The following is a 27,125-nucleotide window of genomic DNA, read 5'->3' as shown; positions in this document are numbered from 1 at the left end:
AATATTATTATTATTACATGAATTTTTGTTTAGTTGTTTTCTCAATTCAATCATTATTTAGCAACTTATTTTTTTGTGCATTATTTACTTCCTAAAAACTGTTGTGAATGCTTCACAACAGAGGGATACTTTACTGTTACAGAAGCTGAGTGCAGGGCTTTAGAAGGACAATGAGTCGGGCGAACGTGAGAAGATTCTGGTGTCAAGTGAGTTGAGGTCAATTGGGAACAAGATTTGTCTCCGCTAGCTTGTTGAGAGCAAATGCTGTTGAGCGGTAAGTTGACCGGTCCTCCCAGATCTTTTGAAATTTGATGTGTGTTCTAGACTCCCATGCAGAAAGCTCCTCCATATGATAAATATGGTTTACTTTGTGTAACCACTGAGATATGGAAGGTGAGGTCTGCTGATTCCAATATTGAGGTATTAACGACTTCGCTGCAGCGGTCAGAAAGTGGAAGACCCTTCGTTTAGCGTGGGGAATGTCATTCAGCCTAATGTTTAGCAGTACAGAAATTGGCGATGGGATTTTGTGTAGTGTTTGCCCGATAACCCTCCCTTACCCCCCCCCCCCCCCCCCCCCTTTTTATCCAATTCACTCCAAATCGTTTGATGTACCTGTAATTAATATGATATTATGAGCTGTTTGGTTGTTACCTCTGTTCTATGTACTCTAAGATTATATTGTACCACAGTTATACTTGTTTTATTTTGGAAAGTTTAATAATAGAATTGAAAAGAAGGAAAATGAGTCAGTAGTCCTCCCCATCTAACCATATAGACATAAGACAGACCACCGGTGCACCATGGACTTCTAATAGGGTCTGTCAGGTCCTGCTGTGGTTTTCGTCATTTTGATGAGCGGAATAGTGCTGTTTGTACCACTTTTCATTCCGTCAGAGCCCTAAATCAGAGACCATCCCACCAAAATCCTTGGGTTTGGCGGTAATTTATTTATTGATTGTATCTTATCTGAGGCAATAAAATACAAACCGGATTCCAAAAAAGTTGGGACACTATACAAATCGTGAATAAAAACTGAATGCAATGATGTGGAGGTGCCAACCTCTAATATTTTATTCAGAATAGAACATAAATCACGGAACAAAAGTTTAAACTGAGAAAATGTACCATAAGGGAAAAATATGTTGAATCAGAATTTCATGGTGTCAACAAATCCCCAAAAAGTTGGGACAAGGCCATTTTCACCACTGTGTGGCATCTCCCCTTCTTCTTACAACACTCAACAGACGTCTGGGGACCGAGGAGACCAGTTTCTCAAGTTTAGAAATAGGAATGCTCTCCCATTCTTGTCTAATACAGGCCTCTAACTGTTCAATCGTCTTGGGCCTTCTTTGTTGCACCTTCCTCTTTATGATGCGCCAAATGTTCTCTATAGGTGAAAGATCTGGACTGCAGACTGGCCATTTCAGTACCCGGATCCTTCTCCTACGCAGCCATGATGTTGTGATTGATGCAGAATGTGGTCTGGCATTATCTTGTTGAAAAATGCAGGGTCTTCCCTGAAAGAGATGACGTTTGGATGGGAGCATATGTTGTTCTAGAACCTGAATATATTTTTCTGCATTGATGGTGCCTTTCCAGACATGCAAGCTGCCCATGCCACACGCACTCATGCAACCCCATACCATCAGAGATGCAGGCTTCTGAACTGAGCGTTGATAACAACTTGGGTTGTCCTTGTCCTCTTTGGTCCGGATGACATGGCGTCCCAGATTTCCGAAAAGAACTTCGAATCGTGACTCGTCTGACCACAGAACAGTCTTCCATTTTGCCACACTCCATTTTAAATGATCCCTGGCCCAGTGAAAACGCCTGAGCTTGTGGATCTTGCTTAGAAATGGCTTCTTCTTTGCACTGTAGAGTTTCAGCTGGCAACGGCGGATGGATTGTGTTCACTGACAATGGTTTCTGGAAGTATTCCTGAGCCCATTCTGTGATTTCCTTTACAGTAGCATTCCTGTTTGTGGTGCAGTGTCGTTTAAGGGCCCGGAGATCACGGACATCCAGTATGGTTTTACGGCCTTGACCCTTACGCACAGAGATTGTTCCAGATTCTCTGAATCTTCGGATGATGTTATGCACAGTTGATGATGATGATAGATGCAAAGTCTTTGCAATTTTTCGCTGGGTAACACCTTTCTGATATTGCTCCACTATCTTTCTGCGCAACATTGTGGGAATTGGTGATCCTCTACCCATCTTGGCTTCTGAGAGACACTGCCACTCTGAGAAGCTCTTTTTATACCCAATCATGTTGCCAATTGACCTAATTAGTGTTAATTGGTCTTCCAGCTCTTTGTTATGCTCAAATTTACTTTTTACAGACTCTTATTGCTACTTGTCCCAACTTTTTTGGGATTTGTTGACACCGTGAAAATTGGAATCAACGTATTTTTCCTTTAAAATGATACATTTACTCGGATTAAACATTTGATCTGTCATCTACGTTCTATTACAAATAAAATATTGACATTTGCCATCTCCACATGATTGCATTCAGTTTTTATTCACAATTTGTTTAGTGTCCTAACTTTTTTGGAATCCGGTTTGTAGTCATTCTATATTGTTTCCTTTTTTGCCTATTTAGTTTTAACATTACATTTTTGGACCAATCTGTGTAACTTAATTGGCGACTGTGTCAGGAATCGTGAAAGCCCAATTCTTTCCTTATTTAAAATCCAAAAGATATATCACTTTCTGATGACTGTGACCCTTAGGCTTGTTTTTAACATTTGCGGTAAGCAGATCTGGCAGGCTGTTCTGGCTGGGAACAACCTGCCAGATCTGTGAATACCAGGCTCTACAGTGCGCTGCCAAGATACAGTCCAGCCCTATTCACTATAATGGAGACCGGCAGAGATCCGGCCGCAACCCGGAAAATATGCAGAGGAGCGGCTGGATCAATACCTCACCACGCAGCACTTTTCATCATGCCGCTTCTCGACATATTTGCCGGGAAGCAGCAAAATCTCCGCCAGTCCCCATTCTAATAAATGGGGCTGGACGGTATCTTAACAGCGCACGGTAGCGCCTGGTATTCATGGATCCAGCAGGCTGTTCCCGACCGGAACAGCCTGCTGGATCTGTTTTTAAGCAGATGTGAAAGGGTTTTTGCTGGTGTGTCCTCAGGAAAGGTCATCAGTATCTGATCATGGGGGTTTGACACCCAGCATTCATGTTAATCAACTGTTTGAAAAAACTGTGGTGCTCGATTGAGTGCTGCAACCTGCTCGCAGCTTACCAAGCACAGTGCTGTACATTGTATAGGGCTGGGATCAGCAACCTTCGGAACTGCAGCTGTTGTGAAACTACAATTCCCAGCATGCTCCATTCATTTCCATGTGAGTTCTTAGAAGAGCAGAGCAAGTATGCATGCTGGGAGTTGTAGTTTCACAACAGCTGGAGTGCCGGATGTTGCCTACCCCTGGTATAATGGCCTAGCCCTTGGTATTGTAGCCCAGGCCCATCCACTTGACTGAGCGGCGCCAAATAAACTGGCCTAGAAGCAAAGCTGCCTCTTCAAACAGCTGATCGACAGGGGCGTAACTACCATAGCGGCAGACCATGCGACTGCTATGGGGCCCAGTCTTAGTTGGGATCATCTCCTCTTCTACTGGGGGGGGGGGGACTTGGTCAGGACTCTACCCTCTAAGGCCTCATGCACACGACCGTATGATTTTTCAGTGTTTTGCGGTCCGTTTTTCACGGATACGTTGTTCTGTTTTTTGTTTCCGTTTTTGTTCCGTTTTTCCGTTCCGTTTTTCCGTATGGCATATACAGTATACAGTAATTACATAGAGAAAATTGGGCTGGGCATAACATTTTCAATAGATGGTTCAGCAAAAAAACGGAACGGAAACGGAAGACATACGGATGCATTTCCGTATGTGTTCAGTTTTTTTTGCGGACCCATTGACTTGAATGGAGCCAAGCACCGTGATTTGCGGACAAGAATAGGACATGTTCTATCTTTTCACGGCACGGAAATACTGAAATACTGAAACGGAATGCACACGGAGACACTTCAGTATTTTTTGCTGAACCATTGAAATGAATGGTTCAGTATATGTTCCGTATACTGAACTCAAAAAACGTCCAGTATACTGAACGCAAAATACTGTCGTGTGCATGAGCCCTAAAGGAACAACTTTTAGCAAATGAGGCAGTGAAAAATGGCCCAAGGGTCATTGAAAGGGTTTTAGGCAGAAACCCTTCTGTCCTGTGTGGGGGGCCTGGTTTGATCCTTGCTATGGGGCGCTGACTTCTCTATGTACGCCACTGCTGATCGATGAGCATGCCGGGTGTCGGACCCTAACAATCAGATATTGAGGACCTATCTTGAGGATAGGCCCTCAATATTAAACAACAGAAAAGCTGCTTTAAAGCAGCTGTATCATGAAGAAGACACCGAGATTTCATAGACAGAATGGAGAGAGGGGCCCCAAATGAAGAATGCCAGATGGTTCAGAGGTTTGGAATCTAGAGAACAGATATCAAATTCATTGCAGTCTATTACTATTATATTTATATGGTTTACCTTGCCAACATCCGTCTTCTTGTTCAGCAAAGTCTTAGCTGCTGCAAGGGGTCCAAGAGAGACATAAAGATGGGGGTCAGCAACAGTAATACATTATACAACCCAATATACACAGCCAGATAATAAGTGCTTTACCAGCCAGTACTCTATAATCATCTCTTTGCTATATACTTTGAAGTGCACAAATTCCAAAATTTTTCACTAACTGTATGTATTATAGGTAACAACTGAAATTGTTAAAATTTAACAGAAAATTAAAGTTCAAATGAATACTTATAGAAGGGTTCTCCGGGATTATATACAGTTCACACGTCCTAGTGTATACTTTTGGGGACTGCATCAGCTAGCTGGGCAGGAATGCAGTAGGATTGCAGTAGGTTTTTGAGGTTCCAGATGTAATAGAATCTATATCCTTCTTATGAGGCGGTGACACAATGACAAGTGGGAGAGAAAGATTTCGGGGCACATTTATTATGACTGGCGTTTTAGACTCTTAATAAGCCCCTGCGCTGGGGGTGGATCGCCAAAGTTATGTAGAGGCGGCGACCTCTACATAAAGTCGGCGTATCCACCACCCACTCTAAATGTAAGACGGCTTCCTTGCTATCTTACATTTAGACTAGGGATGAGTGAATCGACTGAAGTCGATTCTCATAAAACTTTGTTCCAATACTGTATGGAGCAGGAGCTCCGTACAGTATTAGAATGTATTGGCTCCAATGAGCCGAAGTTATTGCTTCGCAAAGTCTCGCAAGAGTTCGGGTAATAACTTCATAAATTAATTGGAACTTGGAACCGAACCAGAGTTCGGAAATAGGTTTTTTACAGCACAAATTAATTTGAGACTTCGCGAGGCAATAACTTCGGCTTATCTGAGCCAATACATTCTAATACTGCTCCTGCTCCGTACAGTATTGGAACAAAGTTTTATGCGAATCGACTTTGGATGTTTCATCCGAAGTCGATTTGCTCATCCCTAATTTAGACCATTTTTTACTCCTAAAACAGGTGTAGAAAATGGTAAATGAGACACGTCCGCTGCGTAACATCCCCTTTTATAGACCTGGCAAGAGGGGGAAAGAAGTCGTGGATTCTGCCGCAACATGGTGTGCGACAGAATCTGCGCCAGATATAGGCGTGTTCGTAAATTACCCCCTTAGTGTCTTCATGGTGGCTTGATTGTGTGCCTGTTTTTTCGGTTCTATTTTTATTTCACAGTAGTAATTAGAAGGGAGTCCACTGTGTTCACCTCAACAGCTTTAGCGGTAGAGCAGCTAGAAGTGCCCTGCTTTTGGTTAATGCCCCTTACTAAGGACGCTCTAGAATTAGCTTCTCTCAGGCACAACATGGAACTAGCAGAATACACATTTCCGCGGTGTCACATTGGTGCAGGCTTCTAATACTGTACATTGTAAAATGAAAACCAAAGTACTAAAACTTACCTTGCAAGAAATAGAAAAGGAACGGAAGAATACACAGGAAAAAGACCAAGGCACGGATGAGAGAGAACGTAAGAGAGAGAGAGGAGGGCAAAGTAGGACGCCAGAAATAGGACAGCGACACAAAGGGGAGAAAGAAAGAGAAAAAGAGAAATTGTGAAACAGTCAAAAAAAGACAGAGCGAGGAGGAAAATACACACAGATGTAATATACACAGGGTGGGCACGTTTTCATTGGCAATTTGGTGCAAATTTTCGGGCATCAGCAGGCTGGCAAGACAGGACATCCGACACATGCCTTGGCCACTGAGACGCCATCCAAACCACAACGCTTGCATTTACTGCCTCTTGGTTAAATGCATGTAACCTGTCTAAAACTCTAAATTCCTGATACAGCAAGGTATGTGGCCCCAGACATAGTACACATGTATGTACACAAAAACTGCATGCAGATGCCATATCTGCGCTGTACACATATCTACATATATAAGCCTTTTAGTAGAAATAGGAACCAGGCCCTGCAAGAAAAGCAAACAGGAAAATAGTATCTTCACAATTGTATGGAGAAGTATTGCATAGTACAAGCGTATACGATGGACCATTATACAACAGATGTGTAACTATGGTCAGTGATGGCCAGTTCGCAGTGTTCGCCAGCGAACACATGTGTGCTGCCATCTTGACTCACAAGTCCGGCGATGCACAGGTAAGCCCTTACCTGTGCCTGTGCAGCGAGCCGCTCTGAAACAAATGCGGTCACTGGGGGCAGGCAGTTCCGAGAACAGCCCGATGAAGGCCCCCGGCGGCTGTTCTCGGAACTGCCTGCCCCCGGTGACCGCATTTGTTTCAGACCGTCTCGCGGCACAGGTAAGGGCTTACCTGTGCATCGACGGACTTGTGAGTCAAGATGGCAGCCCGCATGTGTTCGCTGCCGAACACTGCGAACTGGCCATTACTGACTATGGTGCTTCCGTGTAGCAGGTACCCTAGACTGTCTCATCATAGACTAGCCTCTTCATATGGGACCTCCCATGGCGCTCAGGTAGTCACCATGGATCCGGCTCTTGAGAATTTAGATACCAGGAACAGCTCGACATGTACCCTGCACCTCCTGTAATAAGAGCACAGCCAAATCCAGCTCCTCGCTCTTGAGGGGTCATGAGGAAAGGACCTCATATATGATGTCCAGAATACAGCATATGGACATCCCAGTATCCCTTTCCCCCATGTCATATTCTCAAGAGTCCAAGAAGCTGAGATACAAGGAGTTGTTTGCTGTTCTCACACAGCCATACCTTGTGCCAAGATTTTAACTGAAAATTCCAGGACATTTTAGAGAGGGCCTGTCTGCTCTCCTGACATAAGTACATAATTCTACTTCAAATAAGAGTAACAATTCTAGAGCATATTTTCTATGTTGTGTTGTTCCTCCTTTGTTACCCATCCTGGAAATTTATGAGTAAATTGACAAGTGGGCATTACCCCTGCGTTCTTACACACTAATACTGCCAAATCGGTGTTGACAGTAGAACGGTGTACCGACAAGAAAACTGCTAACACCCAGTGGTCCATTTATTCAATAATTTGGCGTAGATATCCGTGTAGGTGCATGGACTGCAAGATGGTGCTCCTAATCTTTGATGAGACATATGCTTCGTCATAAATTTGGAGCAGCATCCGGCAGTGCACCAGGTTATCATAGCCCGGATGGGCCTTATTGTTATAAATTAGGAGAAGCATCTCCCTCTGTATGTTTTTGTTAAGGACTCCATAGAAAAGAGTACAGACTCCTTAGGGCAGAGTCCCAAAGGGAGAGGGGCTGAACTGGAAGAGCAGGAACTCCTCAGGGCTGAGTCCCAAAGGGAGAGGGGCTGAACTGGAAGAGCAGGAACTCCTTAGGGAAGAGTCCCAAAGGGAGAGGGGCTGAACTGGAAGAGTAGGAACTCCTTAGGGCAGAGTCCCAAAGGGAGAGGGGCTGAACCGTGACATAGAGAAAAGCAGGGACTCCTTACAGTGTCCCAGTTGAGCCCATGGACCCCCATAGCAACCATGTGGTCTGCCTCCATTGATGGTACACCACTGCCAGTTTTAGATCCAACTAGGCCACACCAGAATTGTTGTCGAACTGTTATAGCTACCCTTCTGATAATCTGCTGCTAAGTGAACTCTGCAGGAGTAACTCAGTGGTGACTACCTCCCCGATTCCTTGTCGGACAGGTAAAGGCACAGCTAACAGACCTCTGCATGATGAGGATCCTGCAAACAGCTCCTCATATCTCAGCATATCGCTTAAAGGGAATAGAGTACTCGGGTGCAACATCGGTCAACCCTGAATTCTCAGCTTCTGAGTGTAGGTGTAGGTAATCTATAAAATTCCTACATGATAGAGAAAACCTCAAGGGTAAAGGACAAACAACTCGTATAACATGAGCTGAATGTTATCATATTTTTTGCTGTACGCTGATCTCCTTTTACTGCTTCTTTCTATGACGGATACAATTCCATATAGTGGAATACTGGAGTATAGATTATACACTGCTTTGCGTGCACAGTGACACTCCTATACAACATATACACACATGCATAATACATTATACACAAGACTGTTAAAGAACACTGAGCTTGTTATATCATAAGTGCCATGTACACAGCCAGACCGTGGCTGAAAGGACCTTCTCAGCACATGCCATGCACATGACATGCCCAAGCATACAGCATGCACCAAGGTACATGTGCATACACACAACATGCAGCATCTCCAGGGGGACACCCAGATAGGAGCCCATATATACTGCCTACATAACCTGAACATGGCACAGACAGACACTGGGACGTACTGTAGGGGAACTCAAGGCCTGCTATACTTGGCACCTAGTGTTCTGCCATTCAGTCTCTAAAGATTTACAAACTGAACCTTGAATTCCAGACACGGAGAAACGGATTTGTTAATTTTTTGCACAGCACCCTAACCCTAGCTCACTAAATCCATTAATTCCTTGGTCCCTAAAGGGGCATCCTTCATCTGCGCTCTTTGTAGAGACCCACGCAAGCAGGCAGCTAGGAAAAAGCAGCCACATGCAGTCACTTCTCAGGGGGAAGGAACGGGCAAGTGTGGAAGGGAAGGGCATGTGCCGTAGGACACTACTACCTTGTTCCACCAACCCCAGGGCTGTACTAGTGGCGGCGGTGGTGATTGTGGCAGGAGCTGTGGTCTGTCTGCCCACTGTGAGGATGACAGAGATCAGAGAAAAAGAGGACGGGGCAGGTATGTGGAGAATAGGGAGAAGAATAGTGAGAGGTTACGGGAGGGAAGGGGGTTGTGGTGAACAAACAAAAAGGAAAAATCAGACATCACAAGAAGAAATGAGAAAGGAAAGATGGTAGAGGAAGGAGTCCGTGAGATGTGAGCACCGACATCCAAGAGAAGAGGAAGAGTGAACAAAGGAGAGGAGAGGTATGTGGAGTTGGGGGATAATGAGGAGAGGGAGGAAGAGGAGAGATGAAGTAAGTAGAATAAGGCAGAAACAAAAAAAGCATAGCAGAGAGATCAGCACATTATCTCCAGTGCAGGGTAACATTTAGTGATGGAGTAGTGGTAACCCACCTGGCAGGCTTATCAATAGATAGTACTGGTAGTATCAGAACAGCACTGGTTATATCTGGGGCTCTGCAGTGTATAGCACTGGTTATATCAGAATGGGCTCTGCAGTGTATAGCACTGGTTCTATCAGAATGGGCTCTGCAGTGTATAGCACTGGTTATATCTGGGGCTCTGCAGTGTATAGCACTGGTTATATCTGGGGCTCTGCAGTGTATAGCACTGGTTATATCTGGGGCTCTGCAGTGTATAGCACTGGTTATATCTGGTGCTCTGCAATGTATAGCACTAGTTATATCTGGGGCTCTGAAGTGTATAGCACTGGTTATATCTGGGGCTCTGCAGTGTATAGCACTGGTTCTATAAGAATAGGCTCTGCAGTGTATAGCACTGGTTCTTTAAGAATAGGCTCTGCAGTGTATAGCACTGGTTCTATAAGAATAGGCTCTGCAGTGTATCGCACTGATTATATCAGAGTGGACTTTGCAGTGTATAGCACTGGTTATATCAGAATGGGCTCTGCAGTGTATAGCACTGGTTATTACAGAATGGGCTCTGCAGTGTATAGCACTGGTTATATCAGAATGGGCTCTGCAGTGTATAGCACTGGTTATATCTGGGGCTCTGCAGTCTAAATCACTGGTTATATCAGAACGGGCTCTGCAGTGTATAGCATTGGTTATATCAGAATGGGCTCTGCAATTTATAGCACGGGTCATATCAGAATCTGCTCTGCAGTGTATAGCATTGGTTATATCAGAGTGGGCTCTGCAGTGTATAGCACTGGTTATATCAGAATGGGCTCTGCAGTGTATAGCACTGGTTATAGCAGAGTGGGCTCTGCAGTCTAAATCACTGGTTATATCAGAATGGGCTCTGCAGTGTATAGCACTGGTTATATCAGAATGGGCTCTGCAGTGTATAGCACTGGTTATATCAGAATGGGCTCTGCAGTGTATAGCACTGGTTATATCAGAGTGGGCGCTGCAGTGTATAGCACTGGTTATATCAGAATGGGCTCTGCAGTCTAAAGCACTGGTTATATCAGAATGGGCTCTGCAGTCTAAAGCACTGGTTATATCAGAATGGGCTCTTCAGGGTTTAGCACTGGTTATATCAGAGTGGGCTCTTCAGGGTTTAGCACTGGTTATATCAGAATGGGCTCTTCAGGGTTTAGCACTGGTTATATCAGAATGGGCTCTTCAGGGTTTAGCACTGGTTATATCAGAATGGGCTCTGCAGTGTGCAACAGTATTTTTCAGATATATTGATATACAGTATTTTGAACAGGTTATTGAGTCCAAATGTAGTGGCATTGGGGTGTTATCTGCAGAGCATAGTACTGGGTATACTATAGTAGGATATTCTGTAACGGGGAGGATTACATTAGCATCTGCTCCATGTTATTCTATAGCACAAATGCATGTTTTAGGTGAGCAATCACTTACCAGAAAAGTTCCTTGTTGCCAGCATAGTAGTTAGGATGGCCCCCTATGGAGTTTACATAATGTGAATTAATGAAATATCTTTGAAGACGAGGGAACATACAGACACGTCTGACAGAGGTCATGCTCACCTTCAGCTTCCGGCGAGCATTGAATTTCTTGAGGCACTCCACGGTCTCCTGCCTGTGCATCATTGAGGCCACGGTTGAGCGTTGCTATGTAGAAAGAAATTGAGCAAAAGTCACGAGACTAGACTATCTGAGGTCATTAGCATATAATACATTTAATACCCATACATACAGTCCAGGTCATATCTGAAAGTAAAAACTGGCATTACTTACACAGACCCATGGGTGCTTGAGAGCTTCGTGTGCGGTTATACGCTTGGCAGGGTTAATGGTCAACATCTGGTTAATGAGATTCTTAGCCTCTGGTGTCACCGTGTCCCACTCTGGAGAAGGGAACTAGAGAGGGAGATGTGTAAAGCCTAACTTCATTACACTGAGCACACATCTTCTCATCATCTATGTTTACTTCTCTTCTTTCAGCCCCTTAGAGTATTGTGCAAGGTACGTGAGGCAGGGTTTGACCAATTAAACTTACATCATAAGCCCCAGCTTTAATTTGCTGGTAGAGTTTGTGCTGATCTTCATCCCAAAATGGAGGATATCCAACCAAAAGAATATACAGAATAACACCTGGAGAGAGAAGGACACAGACATAATAGTGTTATATGTCCTTCCATGTAAAGGACCGTAATGTTCCAAAAGTAACTCCATCCAACCTGAGGGCTCAAAAGATGGAAGTAATCACCGATTCTGCCAAATACAAAGTGTACAAGTGGATATACTACTAGATAGATAGATAGATAGATAGATAGATAGATAGATAGATAGATAGATAGATAGATAGATAGATAGATACCGGTAAATCCTCTTTACATGACCTGATGGAGCAGATGATTTTTGGGAAGGAAGCGTTTCTTCCTGACAATTGCCTGCCCTTCAGTGGTGGAGACCGCTGCATTTACATGCAGTGATCTCCTCCACAGTACTGGGGAAGAGCATTCGCTAATGCAATCACTCGTCCCATACAGAATCAATGTTTGCCGGCAGCAGAGGCTGTTTAGATCAGCGGTTCTCAACCTGGGGGTCGCGACCCCTTTGGGGGTCGATCGGCCCTTTCCGGGGGGTCGCCTGAGGCTTCCTATTGTGGGTCCAGGCCCGTCGCTAACAGACAGGCAAAACAAGCAATTGCTTGGGGCCCCGAGCTGGTTGGGGCCCCGAGCTGGCCCGGGGCCAAGCAGAGCCGGTGCTTGTTTTGCGGCTGAGTAACTCAGAAGATCCGATGGTATATTCTAACCCCCAGGCGTTCCCATGGTGACGGGGACGCTTGCCTGGGGGTTAGAATATACCATCGGATCTGAGTTTTACGAGCTCAGTGAGATCGTAAAAACTCAAATCCGATAGTATATTCTAACCCCCAGGCATTCCCATGGTGACAGGGACGCTTGCCTGGGGGTTAGAATATACAGGGCCACGCCGCTCACAGCAGTATATTTATAAACTAATCAGTAACTACTTTAACTTTAATCATTGCTCATTGCTGAGCTCTTTACTTGGTTTATAATTTATTTGGATATGGGATATCTTACTTTGTCTTAGCTCCGGTAATAGCAGGCAGTGCGGGGGGCGGCGCTCACTCACTGACGTCACGCGCCTGCTCCTCCCACTAGGCGGCGCAGGCGCGTGACGTCAGTGAGTGAGCGCCGCCCCCCCGCACTGCCTGCTATTACCGGAGCTAAGACAAAGTAAGATATCCCATATCCAAATAAATTATAATCCAAGTAAAGAGCTCAGCAATGAGCAATGATTAAAGTTAAAGTAGTTACTGATTAGTTTATAAATATACTGCTGTGAGCGTCGGGGAGGGAAATTTGTGGATGGCACTGTAGGGGAATCTGTGGATGGCAGTGCCATCTACAGATCCGCCTAAAGTGCCATCCACAGATCCCCCCTCCCCTAAACAGTGCCATCCACAGATCTCCCCCCTAAACAGTGCCCTCCACAGATCCCCCCTAAACAGTGCCATCCACAGATCCCCCCCTAAACAGTGCCATCCACAGATAAAATGTAATGGTTGGGGGTCACCACAACATGAGGAACTGTATTAAGGGGTCATGGCTTTAGAAAGGTTGAGAACCACTGGTTTAGATGGTATGATCTGCTGCCAGCAAACAATTTAGGTGACTGCACCAACTATCCAATTACCTGATAAACGAGCGTTTCTCTCATTCATCAAGTAATCTTCAGCACCTTTACAACAGCAGATTATTGCTAACGAGTGTTCCTACAGACGCTGATTAGCGATGATCTACCCTAGCATTGGGCAGTGTAAAGGGGTCTACAGATTTGTAGACAGACAGATAGATAGATAGATAGATAGATAGATAGAAACAGCAGAACAATCACACACAATGTAATTGCTGGGTGCAATCCCTCCAAGACCATTGGAGTCTAGAAATTAAACTTGAAAAATGAGCCAGCACTCCAGTGTTGTTAGAAGGGTGACGGACCCGCTTTATCATTATATTATATTTAGTTCACCAGCAGGTGGCAGTGTATCTGGCAGAGAGTAGCTTTACATAGAGTGGAACAAACCATTAAATTCACCCCTCCTCTAGGGCACAAGTGGGCTAGTTCCTACCAAGTGAGGGGTTGCAGGAAGCTGTGGGGAGTTGAGAGTTGGAATGAGAGAGTGAAGCAGCATGGTGTGTCCCTTCACTGCTGCAGGAGCTTTGGGAAAGTAGCTCAGAGAGCAGCCCATTCCTGATATATAAAAGAACTTAGTACCTCAGAGGGAAAACGGTGCCAAAGACACCCTACTCAGCAAAACGGGTCACAGGATACATCACTTTCATAGGAAACAGTAACTGAAGCTGATAGGAACCAGACTGAAGCCAGAGGTTAGCACAGCAGCAGAGAGAGAAAGCAAAGTATTCAAGTTTACCTGCCAGTTTACTCTTAGCCTGCTGGAGCCTAGATAAATATCAAGTATTGTTTGGATGACCAAAGTTTATTGCAAGTTTATTCAAGTAAAAAACTTTGAACTTTAAGAAGTCTGGACTCTACTTACTCCACCAACTACAGCTCCTTTGTCGCTATGGAGCCTAACCCCAGGGAGCGACAGTATCCAGGTAGGAGCACCGTGACACAAACTATTAGGGCCAAAACATACCACTTGGCATTCCTAAACACTGAGGGGCAGGCTGTTGCAGGTCCATCACCCTTCTACCAACACTGGAGTGCTGCCTCATTTTTCAATACAGATAGATGACAGTGGTTCTTGAAACTTACAGAATTTTATGTATTTCTGCATAAATCTGACCTAAAACTACATTTGATTTTCACACAAGTCCTAAAAGTAGATAAAGATAAGCAGGTCAAACAAACCAAATGCAGAAACGTAGAAAATTATTAAAGAGGTTGTCCAGGCCTTTTCTATTGATGACCTACCCATGCCATTCAGCTGTTTGAGGAGACGACTCACAGTGTGCACGTGCCGTCTACCTATTCTCTATCCTCAGGATGACCTATTCTAAGGATAGGTCATCTATAGAAAAAGCCCGGACAACCCCTTTAAGGGTTCACAAACTTTCAAGCACTACTGTAGATAGATAGATAGTTAGCTGAGTCCCTTTTTGTATGATATGCAGGATCCTTTGCACTTTTTAGTCAGCACAGAATGATCAGGCGAGAAGAAAACATTTTGATCAATGCTGAACTAAACACATGCTGAATTCTAAATGACACCAGGAGTCCCTCCATATGGCTCCCTGTATTTATAACACCACAGTCACTGCAACTTGTGTCCGCTTACCACATGCCCAAATATCCACCGGTTTTCCATATGCCTCTTTTCGGAGCACCTCCGGGGACAGGTACCCTGGGGTTCCAGCAAAGCCTGGCACAGAAAGAACAGAATGAGAGCCAGCCCCTACCTCCAGCTGCCAGCAATTTATACAGAGAGCTGCGTGCCCAGGGACTTTGTCACGTATCCGCTCATGAGAGCGGCTGTACTGGAGATATTTAATAGTTTCAGAGACAGGAACACAAGCAGCCTAATTTTATCTAAATAACTTTGAGCAGATGAAGGATTAAGGCGGATTAAAAGGGCTAGTCAATCATCTGATAAATGCCACCGGCAAGAAGCACCAAGTGGACCTGTCTAATCCATCAGTCTGTAAACAGGCCTCACCCACCTGAATGGCATCACTCACTTTCATCATCGTACTGCTGTAGAATATTAAACTGATTAAATAAATGAAAAAAATTTAACAGTGACGTATTTGATGAGCATTAGGGATAAAGTAAGTGTCTGGACTAGAATTTCAGTTTGGCAGAAATAGATCCCCAGACCAAAATATTGAAAACTTAAAGGGGTTGTCCCATTAAAGAGGTTATGCCATAACTGATGTAAAAACTGAAAATATGACATCATATAACACATGACAATACCTTTCTAAAACTGCTAGAACCAGCTGTAATACATTTTTCATTACATGCAATTACAAAAGTACTCAGATCCATGTGCTGCTTTGACAAATGTAGAATATTTTTCGTGACATAACCACTTTAAGACAACTTATCCCCTATCTGCAAGATTGTGGATAGGGGATAAGGTGAGAGGTGAGTAAATATAGGGATGGGCAGGGGTGGGACAAGCTCTTCCAGAATATGACTCCTTTCCCTGGGAACCCACAAGAGCTGTCGGAAGGCCAATTAATGCATTTAATTGCCCACTGCCTTTTCAAATTTCAATTTATCACTAGTTTTGGTTATACTTTATATTCCTCATTCCCATACAGAGCTTTTCTTCATCACATTTTCAAGACAGACCCTGCAACCCTAGTATGTATGAGTCAAAGGATGTGCCAGCCTCTGCAGTCCCTCTCCTGGTTTCTTCCCCCAACTGTAGTAAGCCTGTAAGTCAATGTCTAACCCGTTAAAAACCTTGAAACATGACTTGTAATATCAATAAAATCAAGGTCTCCTACAAAAAGAAGAGACTTCTATCTGCAGACAGCTGTTTGGGGGTTATTGCCCCTCTCAGTACAGGGCAGGGTACTAGTTGGCTGGAGGAGAGGTTCTTGATGTAACTAATGGGGTTACGGTTTCTCCTTGTGGAGATCCAGCTGTTGCTAGGGAGTCTTACAGGCAATCCCTCCTGGGAAAAAGATATGCAAATTAGTTTGCCTCCTCAAGAAACCTGTCTCTCTAATGCCAACCCATTAAAGAGCCTTGAAACATGACTTAGGATATCAGCCCTCTAAAGAGGGTTTTAGAAGGACACTGACCATCTTTTAGGGCAGAGGTAATCTGCATGATGATAGTGTAGCACGTGTGATTTTTCTGCCAGCCCTAGTGACGAAGCACATACAGATTTTCCCATCCAAGCCAAAATCCCGGATTTAAAGCCTCTGACTTACCAAACCAGGCTTGCTGCTCTCCTTGCACTTCTATGGCCAGGCCAAAGTCTGCCAGCTTGACGGCAGCTCCTTTGCATTTGCTGGCAAGGAGGAGGTTTTCTGGCTGTTAACAGAGATGTGGTTAGAGGCAGTGACCTGCCAGAATTCATCAGGTACAATCACTCAGGGTGGATCAAGGTGCCCTCAGTAAAAGGTAACCAGACTTAAAGCAGAATGAAGGATGTTTGAAAAACAAAAATTATACTCAACAGCTTGACGCTGCTTTGGTTTCACTGAAACCTTTCCCATCAGGAGGTCTGGTCACCTTATATCTATCTCATTGCATGGTCTCCATCTCTGCTACCTGATGCTCCATAGGAGAACACTGAAACCAATTGGTAATGGTTCTGCTGGTTCCATCCATACGTAGGAGATTATGTGAGCTACTCTGTAGGGCTATCTGCTTAGCAAGTGCCCAATAAAAGTGGTTGATGGATTGGACATATTTGAAATTGCTGTAGAGCTAGCAAAAAAATTGGAATGAGTCATTTTGGATCATTCATAGAAACTATAGATATGAGTAATGACAGTCATGAAAGGGTTAAAACGACCTAGGTTTATCATCTCACAGTCTCCTGCCCATTGATTCAGGAATGGTCACATTGCCCAACGCAACCCAGGAAGTGACTTTTGATTGAGCATGTCTGTTCTAGCTGGTAGGACAGGTAGCATTAGAGAGATGGTGAGCATACCGTTGCCGAGCAAAAGGAAGTTTGGAAAGGATGGAGAACATTGGGAAAATGATGGTGCGAACGGAGACTGATTCTTTTTCCTTGAGTCACAGGTACAAAAACAGTATACATAAAATATTTGGCACTAATTCACACACAGCAACATAAAATAGATATCATGTTCCACAGCATGCCATGCACCCAGCCCCAGATAAGGTAGATTCCCAACCTCCACATGCTATGATAACCACAACTGTTCCACAGTGTAAGCCCGATACAACCCGCCACCGGCATGCAGGGGACAGGCGCTGTATTGGAAGGAGAGATGGGCAATGTCCAGCCTGACATGCATATGGTAAAGAAGATGGCATGGGGCATACACAACTCACCTTCAGGTCCCTGTGGACAACCCCCATTTGGTGACAGTGGAGGACTGCTTCAAGAATCTGCTGGATGCAATGACTGCGTGCAAACAGCAGGGGGGGCGTTAGTAAGGTCTGTGAGCTCCCTGCCAGCTGATGGAGGAGGGGTGGGGCAGGGGGGGAGGGAGGGGATGCCTGCCAACCAAATCAACCATTGCAAAGGATGGGGTAAAACCCGTTGGGTGCCATAAGGGGGTGACTTCTCCCTGATTGTACCATGTATCATGGTAATACACTGGTCATGTAAATTTTCACCCAAAAAGTACACAGAACAAAGGACACTAAATAAATTTTTAAAACAAAAATTGTCCCATCCCCACCATAAAGTTGGATTTACTTTGCCATGCGGTTTATGGGCCCAAACTGAGGAGTGAATTAAAAAAAAAGAGTATTTTTCTTTTTTGGGGGTCTACTCCTCACTTTAGTAAATGGCATACATAGAACAGAGGGGGAGTAATAGCAAAAATCAAAAGTCCCCCTTTCATTATGGTGCCTGCTTTTGCCAACCAAGATAGAAGAGCCTGTTTTTTTCTTCTGCCTCAATGTCCTTTCCAGGTTCCTTGGGTCAAAATCCCACCACCTTGTTTTATACCAATACAGTTCCCCTAGAGAGGTAAGCCCTACTTAGGGGAAGGGATCAACCAGGGCTGGCCCCCTCTCTCCGGAAGACTCTGGGCAGATGTATGGTCCGCCTCTATGGTATGTATACCCTTGGCAGCTGTATGTGTGAGTCCAGCCTAACCCCAATTTCATATAAATTCAATTCTATACCCCTGACATTCCTGTTTGAGAATGATCCGTACATCATATCGTGAGCATCATCATTTTATAAAAGATGGAGGCATAAGCAGGGTAAAGCTAATGCTAAATAACAAACAGGGCTCGCTTTTCAGCACTGCTGCAAACAAGGATGCAGGTTCAGATTTTTTTTTCTTAGGACATATAACAAGTGGCATAAGTTAAAAGGGGCTGTCCTGATGACTGAATGCCTTTAAGACTACGGTTTGTGTCCCTTTCCCAGAATGAGAAAAAAGGGCCTGCTTTTTTTCTTCTTCAGAAACCACGCCATTCTTGTCCATTAAATGATGGCCAGAGGGTAGAGAAAGGCGCTCATAGGGTGAGTATGTTCAAAAAGTGGAAAATCCACTAAAAAAAGGTTTTGTTTGCTCACCATTTGTGGTTGCACCTAATTGGGTGCAACCCCAGTGCCGGTTGTTTGAAGACGGTTCACAGTTGGTGCAGCCCAAATCTCTCCAAATCCCTTGGGTGGGAGCCACCCCACCACTCGGGTTAGACAGTGGGAACAAGAAGAAAGGACGCTTGACTGTTTCGGTCGAACGTATGGACAGTAGGAGGCGCACTATTACAACTGGATAATTTGTATTTTTCAGGTTTATTGGTAGACAACGCGTTTCGGGGTACTTCTGACCCCTTTATCAAGTCAGAGGTTTTTAGTTTGTTGGTCAAAAACCTTATGTCGGCGGTGCCAGCGGCACGGCTGGTGTATCGGCAGCACGAGGTGAACACTGACACACCTTGTCATACGTTCGACCGAAACAGTCAAGCGTCCTTTCTTTTTGTTCCCATTCTTGTCCATTGGCTGTGTCTGGTATCATAACGCATCCCTATTAAAGGTCGATTTGTCACCAGAACATGGCACATTATAGTGACAGGTCTTGTACTGTATAGTTAATAGCTGCTAAGACAGAATGGAGTAGACTATGGGGTCTGATTTAGAAAACCGTCTAAGGGCCTGTTCACACTGCTGCAGTTGTACACTTTAGATGCCACGGTCCAGCTCACAGCTTAGCTCCACTGAATGGAGCTAAATCGCAAGTGAACACCCACCATAGCTCCAGCGGCAACTGTCCACATACTGCACTAATGAAGGGACATGTTCCCTCTTGGCATGGTCGTGGCTTTAAGCTGTCCTCTGAACTGTAGAGCTGCCTCCAATTGAAAACAATGGGAGGCTGATACCATGCGGCCAGAACATGGACTTGTTCTTTAAGTGGCATATTTTCTCACTTGCATTTTTGTCTATTCACATGATGCTCGGCCTACAGCGTTTTTTTGCCTCATTTTCGTGTGTTTTAGCGCCACAGAGATCCGTTGTTTTTTTTGCCCTGGATTGAAATAACACAAGTGTCAATGTGTGTTGACTTTTTATGATATTTTTATGTTGCTTTTTTCCACACTGATCTACAAGGAAGTGACATCAGAGGGGGTACATACTTTTCTGTAGGAAAAAGCATGGCTTGCAAAAATAAATAAATATGGAAACAAAAAATGTATATGCTAAAAAAGAATTATAAAAAAAAAAAAACACCCCAAAAATGCAAAGAAAAGGCAACACAAGGCTGGCATGTTTGGATGCATTTTCTTTCTTTTTTCTAAAACTGTACAATCAGGGCCCAGCTATAATTTTTTTTGTTTAAAGGGGTTGGCCCATCTCAGACATTGACTGTATATCACTAGGATCTGCCCTCAATGTCAGATAGGTGCGGGTCCCACCTCTTGGACAAGCTCCTATCTGCAGTAAGTGGTTCTCAAAGTAAAGGAGAGCGCATGAAAATGGCTGAGCGAGCACACCGAATCAGCATTGCCACCGATACATTTACTGCTATGGGACTGCCCGAAATAGCCTCCACTGGGCTGTTTTTGGAAATTCCCTAGTGGTGAACGGAGGGTGACCACGCATGCACGGCTGCTCTCTCATAGTTGCCAACTGTCCCAAATTTGGCGGGACTGTCCCTGTTTTACAGAGACAGTCCTGACAAATTTGCGTTGTCCTGGGCCGAAAATGGGCGGGATTGGGGTGTTCTCGGGGGTGGGGTTTAGATTCCCCAATTTTAGGCTACTTTCACACTAGCGTTGTTTTAATCCGGCATTCAATTCCGACACAATGAAAAAATGCATTGGAAAAAACGGATCTGCCATTTATGGACTTTAACTTTTTTTTCACATTTTTCGGGTTTAACATGCAAAAGCCGGATCCGGTTTGACTGAACACACAGCGCCAGATCCGGCGTTAATGCAAGTCAATGGGAAAAAGGCCGGATCCGGCGTTCAGTCAAAGTGTTCAGGATTTTTGGCCGGAGGTAAAAATACAACATGCTACGTTTTTCTGAAAAGCCTGATCAGTCAAATGGACTGAACTGAAGACATCCTGATGCATCCTGAAGGACGGACTCTCCATTCGGATTTGAGCCCCTAGGACGGAATTCAGCGCAGGAAAAGAAAAACGCTAGTGTGAAAGTACCCTTACCAGATGAAACTTAGGTATGCATGCACGCTGTTCACTTCAGGGGCACCTGTTCTGGAGACCAGAGGTGGGACCTGCACCTATCTGACATTAATGGCATATCCTAGTGATGTGCCATAAATGTCTGAGATGGGTCAATCGCTTTAAAAAATGAAAGCTTAGCACTGATTGGTTGCTATGGGAAACTAATGCAGTTTTACTGCATAGCAACCAAGACAGTTTTACTGTTAGACCCTTTGGCTAAACGAGGCCCATATTAGTTCTCTGTGTTCGCTGTCAATCATTGGTGAGGGGTGCAATGAGAGGCGCTCTTTATGTATAGAGTAAATTATATGAACTGGAGGAAATTTGCTTCAGTGAACGTTTCCTTGAAGTAGCCTTGTTGCCCCTAGCAACCATAGTTCTAAACTGTATTGGAAATGTGGATTTTGATTGGTTACTATTGACAATGAGGCCACTTTCTCGGTTTTGAGGCTGTGGCCCCCAATATCCCTGGTGAATGCTGTTAGAATATTATAGAATATTATATTAATATTATATAATAATAATAATATATATTATATATTACATGTGATTCCTATGCATTTGTGGAGACTCGCAGAAAACGACAGTACTTCGGTACACAGCAGACATGGGTGAATGTCTTCCATTTGGTAAAGTATGTACGCAGAGAGCGGTATAAACATGGTAAAATCTACTTACCAGCAGCTAGCAGCATCTAGTGTTAATCGGTCCATAGGCAAAACCATAAACTACCATAATTGCTGATTTATAATTCTTTCAGTATGGATTATACAAATAGCAGAGCAACTGAATGGCCTGTTAGGACGTATTCACATATTGCAGATTTGGTTGGTAATTTGCATTGAAAGCTGCAATGTGATGGGTTGCTAGAGGAAACATAGACCGCTTTTCTTGTAGCCACTTTCATAAATCTGGCCTATTTTTGTCTTTTATTTTGTTGTTGTTATTAGGACTTTTGCAAATAATTTTTTTTTTTGCTGCACCTTTTCCTGCCGTCTTTTTAGGCCAAAAAAAAAATAAATGCCACCTCCAGATGTTGGCGTTACATCTCTGGGAAGTATTAAACGTAAACATGAGTTTTTTTTTAAAGGGGTATTCCCATCACAGACAGTGGGCGCAGTGCGCTCCCATTCACTTCTATGGGGAGAGCGCTTGGCGGTGGCAGGACACAGGGAAACCCGGGGTCCTCCAGCCACCACTCTCCCCGCTCCATTCTCAGCATAGATGCTGGTCCCAGAGGTGGGACCCGCACCTATAAGACAATGGGAGCATATCCAAGCGATGTGCCCCCATTGTCTGTGATGGGAATACCCCTTTAAGTTCACAAAAACACAAGTAAAGAAAAACCACAATCGCAACATGCTTGGCTTATGGCATTTCCTGCTACATTTTCGGGTGTTTTTGTGCCATAGACATCCATAGATTTTTTGGGATTCTGCTTGAATAAACGCAATATAATGGAAAAATTATGGACTCATGTGCACAACTGAGTCTATTTTTCTGTCCGTTTTGTCAGGGAAAAAAATGGCAATTCTTTTTTTTTTTATTATTATTATTTTTTACAGTTTTATGCCCATTTCCTTTCTGTTTATCAGATTTTTCTGCCCGTTTTACGTCTGTTTTAGTTGTCCACTCACAGGCAGGTCACATGAGCACTGCACAGGCGGTTATGATAACTATCTGACCTTCAGTCCTTTATTACATTTTTCTAACTGTAACTTTTAGCCCCCTTAGGGTGCTAAAACCTGGGATCTTTTCACCCCTTGTCCCATTCACCCTAATAGAGATCTATTAGGGTGAATGGGATTTTGACGCACTCCTTGCTGAGCTGTGCCTTGTGCACAGCTTAGCAGGAAGCTTCAGCAGCTCCCACGCTGCTATGGTAACTGATTGGAGCCTCACAATTTCAATGCGGGGCCTCCAATTAGAAGGCAGAGGGAGCCGCATCCCTCTGCCTTGCCTCACAGATGCCTTGATTGCTGTTAGGGCTCATGCACACAAATGTGTGCCTGCCATGCCCATATTGCGGCCCGCAAACAGCGGGTCCGCAATACACGGGCCCTGGCCATTTTTGCACCGTATCACGGATGCAGACCCATTCACTTAAATGGGTCCACAATCCGGAAGGTCCGGTGCGGAACGTAGGCTCTGAACCCTACAGAAGCACTACGGAGTGCTTCCGTGGGGTTTCTCTCCGTGCCTCCGCACAGCAAAAAAATAGAACGGATGGATCACTGACCCATTCAAGTTGAAGGGGTTAAAAAAAATATAGGTGCATGGCGCCATTTAAATGAATGGGTCAGTGTGCTATCAGTTTCAAAAACAGTCTTGTACGTGAGCCCTTATACTTCTCTGCTTCGCTTCTAGTCCTTATTTTGGCATCAAAATACTAAAGCAAAATACTGGTCATAGGTGCAGTGTGTGAATAAGCCCTTAGTATCTGGTTCCCAATTGCAGGCTTTGGTACCTGGACTATTGTGGGCTCCTTCGGAAACTACAGTATGTAAGTATAGGGCAGGTATAAAGATCACTACCTCTCCACTAAGGCTACCACCAGCTGAGCTGGATTGGCAGTAGTCCTTAACAAAGAGAATATATCTAGTAATTTCCCTAGGGAATGGTGATGTCACTGAGGCAGGAAACACAGTGACGTGTGATTCATTGACATCACCATTCTGAAAAGTGGTGATTTTGACCAGGAAAAAACGCTACACAAAACTAAGTGCACGTGGGATGTTCCTGTGTAGTGGTAACTATATGTACTGTGTGCATTAATACAATTTTGGTATAAAATCAATGCTGAATAATTTTACACTATCTTTATAAGCTGGTGTCCATTTGTACTGATATAGAACTGCCCTGCATAGACAGCACTGAATTATACAATTTTGCCTGGAACTGACACTAGAGGGCACTTACTTAATACTGTTTTATTATGGAGTTCAAGTATGCTGTAAGCTCTATAAGCTCCCCCTAGTGGTGGATGCAGAATGCCAGAAGTTAATCATTTAATGCATATCTATGCAGGAGATTTGGAGCCCTATTTCACTAAAAAGCTGAACTTCCAACTTCAATAAACATGTAAAGAAATGAATTAGGGCATAAATTTAGCAAAACAAACAAATGGTGGTCAAGGGCGGATATTCACTTTAAGGTTGAGGCAGCTCTGCTGTACATAAATGAACACAGGCCAGAAGTACAAAGAACAGAGATCACAAAGACACACATGACTGTAATCACATTCAGAATCAATGTGAACGTGAACTCCTGAGGCAAAAGCTGGAATCAGTTCACTTTCTCCTTCCCCGAATACATGTGTAATACCGAGCTCTTTCAATAGAAAGTCACCTTGCCCCTCCCGGACATCACCAACATATTAAAAAGTCATGTGTGTTGTAACAAGGCAGGGATTGTAATTGTATATCTGGTGCTACATGAGCAGACATTTTAAGGGAACAGCAGCAGTGAAGGTAAAATGGTATGATAGATAGACAGACAGATAGATAGATAGATAGATAGATAGATAGATAGATAGATAGATAGATAGATAGATAGATAGATAGATAGGATAGATAGATATGAGATAGATAGATATGAGATAGATAGATAGATATGAGATAGATAGATATGAGATAGATAGATATTAAATAGATGATAGATAGATAGATAGATAGATAGATAGATAGATAGATAGATAGGATAGATAGATATGAGATAGATAGATAGATAGATAGATATGAGATAGATAGATATGAGATAGATAGATAGATAGATAGATAGATAGATAGATAGATAGATAGATAGATATGAGATAGAGAGATAGATAGATAGATAGATAATAGATAGATATGAGATAGAGAGATAGATAGATAGATAGATAGATAGATAGATAATAGATGATAGATAGAGAGATAGATAGATAGATAGATAGATAGATAGATAGATAGATAGATATGAGATAGATAGATAGATAGATAGATAGATATGAGATAGAGAGATAGATAGATATATAGATAGATAGATAGATAGATAGATAGATAGATAGATAGATAGATAGATAAGATCCTTTTTATTAAAAGCTTTGTGACCTCTGATCATTGACCTCAGCTTTTTAGCCAGTAATGTGGTAGAGGCACACATGCATTGTGGTGAAGATGATGATGGGTATAGGACAGAGAATATTGTAATTAAGAGACACATGGAAAGAGACAGGAGAGAGCACAGGAGGGGGAGGACATAGAAGAGACAGATGGAGGAGTAGAGAGACTAAAAATAGGTGCCAGAGAGAGCAAAAAACAAGTAGAAGAAACACAAAGCAGAGAGGAGGAGAGGGAATGAGGAGGGGGATGTAGAGAGAGATCTAGGGGAGAAGATGAGGAACACGTCTTCATTCTAAAGAGGCAGAAAGAAGAAGAAGAGAGAGAACTGGAAGAAGTTGAGCAAAGACACAATACATGGGGGAGAAGAACAGGGTGGATGAAAGATAGAAGAGAGGGTCGATATGAGTATATAAGATGCAGTGCACATTATGCAAGTCATCTGCAGAGCATCGCGCCACAAGCTGTGAAATACTCTGTACAGTTCTCCTGCAGTGCTATCCATCCCCATGTCCCCACGGGCAGGTGCATAGAGCTGTGCATGCTGGAAATGGTTCTTCTTTTTAATAAATTGGGTAATGCCGACTCTCTGTTTATTGGGTAGAAAAGAGTGGATGAAGGGAACAGAGGAAACTGCTGCAGGGACAGAGGTGGCGGTAGAGAAAATAATGTAGGAGGCAATAAACAGAGTCATGTGCTAGACTCGTCACATACAATTCAGATGATGGAAACATACATCTATTGCAGGACTGGTCTGCAGAAATGAGGGCATCATTCCCAACTAGGTAGCGCTGGAGCTTGGCTTATTCGGTGTAGTACCTCCTGAAGGCTGATAGGTGGTGCTATATAACCAATTGAGGATATGACTTCCTACCACCCAGGCGGCTTACCCTGGGATAATCACTATTCACACAATATCACAGGCCTCTTCTATTTCCACATTATGTCTGATGAATTTTAGTAAATTCATAATATAATATAATAACTTTTTGTTAAAAAAAAACGTGGCCAATCAAGAACCTATGGCGTGATTTATCAATTATATGGCATGTCTCTATTAAGCCTGGTTAGTTTGAGGGCCAACCATGGCATGCTGGGCTCTCGGGTGATATTACAGAGCTGGAATAGTGCCAGCATACGCCACCTGAATACTCCAGTAGAACCCACAATATATGTATGTTTCATATTCAGTCAGGACAGACCCTGGCACACACTGAGGTGTGTATGGGTGCGTACGTCACGTGTTGCCGCACAGCCTTTCAATGGTTAAGCAGTTTTCGGCTGCACCCCTTCATGCCCACCTGGATGCACATTCCCTTCATTGCTCTCCCTTGCTTCCCCATGCACTGTGTCTCCGGAGCCAGATGGTATAGGGATGTAAAGGGTGCAGTGCCCGCCATGTGCCAGTTCTCACCTGGGACCCCCATGCCATGTCACCCCGTCCCCCCCTCAGGAATACTAACCTTCAAGTCCCTGTGCACAATGTCACAGGAGTGTGTGAAACAAACACTTTCTAATATCTGATGGAGACAGTGACTGTAAAACAAAACCAGCAGACCCACAGGGTACAGGAGGACGATGAGACGATATCGGTATGGGTGGGGGGCACATTGGGGGTAGAAAGCATATGGCGTTTGGGCGTATAGGCCATAGGGGAGGTGTAATGGCGCGGAGTATATGGTGTAGGAAAGGAAGGGGCGGGTGGCATGTGGAAAAGGAGGAATGGCGTGGAAGGCCGTGGTGATGGTATGACGAAGGTGGGCAGAGCGTGCAGGGCCGGCGCGAGGTAAAAGAGCGGACAATACGCATGGTGACAACAGTATAAAGACAAGCAATATATCACAACAAGGGAGGGAAGACGGGGGCGGGAATCAGATTGAGAGAAGGGAGAAGGGGACAAGAGGAGAAAACACAGTGTCTTAACATCACAAAACATCACATCAGAAAAGAGGCAGCATGCAGGACTGTACTGGGACTACGCACTACAGACAGGCTGCCTGAGCCCCTCTATGCTGTGTGGCACTAGAAGTCCCAGCACGCTTGGCCAGTCATCACTGGGATAAAAAAAATAATAATAATT

The 27,125-nt window shown here is 44.0% G+C and overlaps 1 protein-coding gene across 10 annotated transcripts in view; it reads right to left on the bottom strand.

The window, feature by feature from the left end:
- Window positions 1-27,125, bottom strand: part of CAMK2B (calcium/calmodulin dependent protein kinase II beta) — a 152,191-nt gene that overhangs the window by 36,250 nt on the left and 88,816 nt on the right. For 5 of the 10 annotated variants that reach the window (XM_040414590.1, XM_040414594.1, XM_040414595.1 and 2 more), the window contains exons 6-13: window positions 17,627-17,699; window positions 16,528-16,630; window positions 14,919-15,002; window positions 11,643-11,737; window positions 11,381-11,503; window positions 11,171-11,254; window positions 11,043-11,085; window positions 4,559-4,599 (exon numbers count right to left, since the gene is read on the bottom strand). In XM_040414590.1, coding sequence (XP_040270524.1) covers window positions 4,559-4,599; window positions 11,043-11,085; window positions 11,171-11,254; window positions 11,381-11,503; window positions 11,643-11,737; window positions 14,919-15,002; window positions 16,528-16,630; window positions 17,627-17,699 — 646 coding nt within the window. Of the gene's footprint in view, window positions 1-4,558; window positions 4,600-11,042; window positions 11,086-11,170; window positions 11,255-11,380; window positions 11,504-11,642; window positions 11,738-14,918; window positions 15,003-16,527; window positions 16,631-17,626; window positions 17,700-26,508; window positions 26,582-27,125 lie in introns of all 10 variants that reach the window. The other 5 variants (XM_040414591.1, XM_040414599.1, XM_040414598.1 and 2 more) reach the window with 2 other exon arrangements.

The sequence above is a fragment of the Bufo bufo genome, chromosome 1 (genome assembly GCF_905171765.1).
Source record: "Bufo bufo chromosome 1, aBufBuf1.1, whole genome shotgun sequence".
Lineage (NCBI taxonomy): Eukaryota > Metazoa > Chordata > Amphibia > Anura > Bufonidae > Bufo > Bufo bufo.
The sequence above is the reverse complement of the archived record's forward strand: the minus strand, read 5'-3'. Positions and strand labels throughout refer to the sequence as shown.